At 42.1% G+C, this 3,045-nt stretch overlaps 1 protein-coding gene across 1 annotated transcript; it reads left to right on the forward strand.

Annotated features, from left to right (window-relative positions):
- Positions 1–576: 576 nt before the first annotated feature.
- LOC124526315 (importin subunit alpha-1) lies at positions 577–2,500 on the forward strand. Its single transcript, XM_047099237.1, has one exon. The coding sequence runs from the start codon at positions 660–662 to the stop codon at positions 2,247–2,249; it is 1,590 nt and encodes a 529-aa protein (XP_046955193.1). The 5' UTR covers positions 577–659; the 3' UTR covers positions 2,250–2,500.
- Positions 2,501–3,045: the final 545 nt, after the last annotated feature.

Here is a 3,045-nt window from a genome sequence, read left to right on the forward strand (position 1 = left end):
AAATGTGAGTTAAAATAAAAGCTATCTCTCAATTACAGAAAGGTTATTGGAGAGGTCTTTGTCCTCTATTACTATTTAATAGTTCCATGACACTTCTCACTTATTCCTCACCCATTCTTTTCCTTACTAAAGAGATTCTCATTAATTTTATCTTTAGGATGAAAACCAGCCCTGCAGGCAACTTTTTCTGGGTCCCCTCAGATTAATGGGCACTGAAGTTACTATTGAGACTGCTCTCCACTCTTTTCAACTCTTTGTAAATTAAGAGGAAGCCAAGTAGGCATAAAAACAAATATATTGTCTGTGAGTTTGAGGTCCTTATCAATGTGAGGAACAGAGTTTTAGTTCAAAAAAGTCTTGTTTTTCTCTAAGAAGTAAAGATAAGAAATATTCCAACCATTTTTTTGCTGTAATCTGTGACCTTGAGAACTGAATCCATCTCACAGAGAAACAAAATCCTATTTTGCTGAAATGTGGATAGGCAGAAATAACCCTTCCTCTACTTTAGATATTACTATCTAGCCTTTAGGTTGTTTGAAAAGGCACTCTGAGCCACACCGTCTTTGGGCTGAGCCGTGGTGGACGTTTTCAGGGCAGCTGACCTGCACCCGGCGCGCCTCGCACCGCCTCTTGTGGAACCCTGAGCCGGCCGTGTAGCCATGTCCACCAACGAGAATGCTAATTCACCAGCTGCCCGCCTTAACAGATTCAAGAACAAGGGGAAAGACAGTACAGAAATGAGGCGTCGCCGAATAGAAGTTAACGTGGAGCTGAGGAAAGCTAAGAAGGATGACCAGATGCTGAAAAGGAGAAACGTAAGCTCGTTTCCTGATGACGCAACATCCCCACTGCAGGAAAACCGCAACAACCAGGGCACTGTCAATTGGTCTGTTGATGACATTGTCAAAGGCATAAATAGCAACAATTTGGAAAGCCAGCTCCAGGCTACTCAAGCTGCTAGGAAACTGCTTTCTAGGGAAAAACAGCCTCCCATAGACAACATAATCCGAGCTGGTTTGATTCCAAAATTTGTGTCCTTCTTGGGCAGAACTGATTGTAGCCCCATTCAGTTCGAATCTGCTTGGGCCCTCACTAACATTGCTTCCGGTACATCAGAACAGACCAAGGCTGTGGTAGACGGAGGTGCTATCCCAGCATTCATTTCTCTGTTGGCCTCTTCCCATGCCCACATCAGTGAGCAAGCTGTATGGGCTCTAGGAAACATTGCAGGTGATGGTTCAGTTTTCCGAGACTTGGTTATCAAGTATGGTGCAGTTGACCCGCTGTTGGCTCTCCTTGCTGTTCCTGATATGTCATCTTTAGCATGTGGTTACTTACGGAACCTTACTTGGACACTTTCGAACCTTTGTCGCAACAAGAATCCTGCACCCCCGTTAGATGCTGTTGAGCAGATTCTTCCTACCTTAGTTCGTCTTCTGCATCATGATGATCCAGAAGTGTTAGCGGATACCTGCTGGGCCATTTCCTACCTTACTGATGGTCCAAATGAACGGATTGAAATGGTCGTGAAAACAGGAGTTGTGCCCCAACTTGTGAAGCTTCTAGGAGCTACTGAATTGCCCATTGTGACTCCTGCGCTAAGAGCCATAGGAAATATTGTCACTGGGACAGATGAACAGACTCAGGTTGTAATAGATGCGGGAGCACTTGCTGTCTTTCCCAGCCTACTAACGAACCCCAAAACTAATATTCAGAAGGAAGCTACGTGGACAATGTCAAACATCACAGCTGGTCGCCAGGACCAGATACAGCAAGTTGTGAATCATGGATTAGTTCCATTCCTCGTTGGTGTTCTCTCTAAGGCAGACTTTAAGACACAAAAGGAAGCTGTGTGGGCTGTGACCAACTATACGAGTGGCGGAACAGTTGAGCAGATTGTATACCTCGTTCACTGTGGCATAATAGAACCATTGATGAACCTCTTAACTGCAAAAGATACCAAAATCATTCTGGTTATTCTGGATGCCATTTCAAACATCTTTCAGGCTGCTGAGAAACTAGGTGAAACTGAGAAACTCAGTATAATGATTGAAGAATGCGGAGGTTTGGACAAAATTGAAGCTCTACAAAACCATGAAAATGAGTCTGTGTACAAAGCTTCATTAAACTTGATTGAGAAGTATTTCTCTGTAGAGGAAGAAGAAGATCAAAATGTTGTGCCAGAAACTACCTCTGAAAGCTACACATTCCAAGTTCAGGATGGCACTCCCGGGACCTTTAACTTCTAGATTGTACAGCTGAGGCATAAAGTTGTTTGTTGTGTACTATGTTTGGTATAAGTTTGTCTTACTGTTTTCTCTACTAAGAACTCTTTTTAAATGTGTTTTGTTATTGTAGCACTTTTTACAATGGAAACTATACTTGAACAGTTCTGAACTGTACAAACTGTATGAAGCTTCTCCTCTCGGTGGGTTTCTTATTTCTCTGTGGAATCTCATATCTTGCAGTGTCCTGTAAATAAAGATTAAATTCCACCCTTTTCCTTAAAAAAAAAAAAAAAAAAAAAAAAAAAAAAAAAAAAAAAAAAAGAAAAGGCACTCTGAGAGTAACCTAAAGATGAAATGAGAGATAAAATACCTGGAAAGATCTTGTTCCAGTTACTATGGCTGCATTAAGATTTGCAGTTATGGCATAACAAATTACCATAAAATTTAGTGGAATAAAACAAATTTATTATACTTTTGAGTTCTGTGGTTAATGAATTTGGATGGGGTAGAGCAGGGATTACCTGTCCTGCTCCATGATTCCTGGGACATCAAATGGAAGAAGGGAAGTTTGGAGCAGGAATCATCTGAAGGGTTACGCACTCAACTAGCAGTTGCTAGTAGGTGCTTTTGGGGTCACAGTTCCTTTTCACATGGGCTTCTCTAGGCAATCTGTCTACATGTGCTAGTTGGAGCTTATTTGTAGCAATGTGGCCGGGTTTCCAGGGTGAGTATCCTGAAAGAGAGCCAGGTGGACACTGTCCCCTTTGTCTGACTTAACCTCAGAAGTCACACAGCATCACTTCTGCCACACTTTATT

The sequence above is a fragment of the Lynx rufus genome, unplaced genomic scaffold, assembly GCF_022079265.1.
Source record: "Lynx rufus isolate CCGP_SWC_20201006 ecotype Redwood Valley unplaced genomic scaffold, mLynRuf1.p SCAF_5, whole genome shotgun sequence".
In the NCBI taxonomy this organism is placed as follows: domain Eukaryota; kingdom Metazoa; phylum Chordata; class Mammalia; order Carnivora; family Felidae; genus Lynx; species Lynx rufus.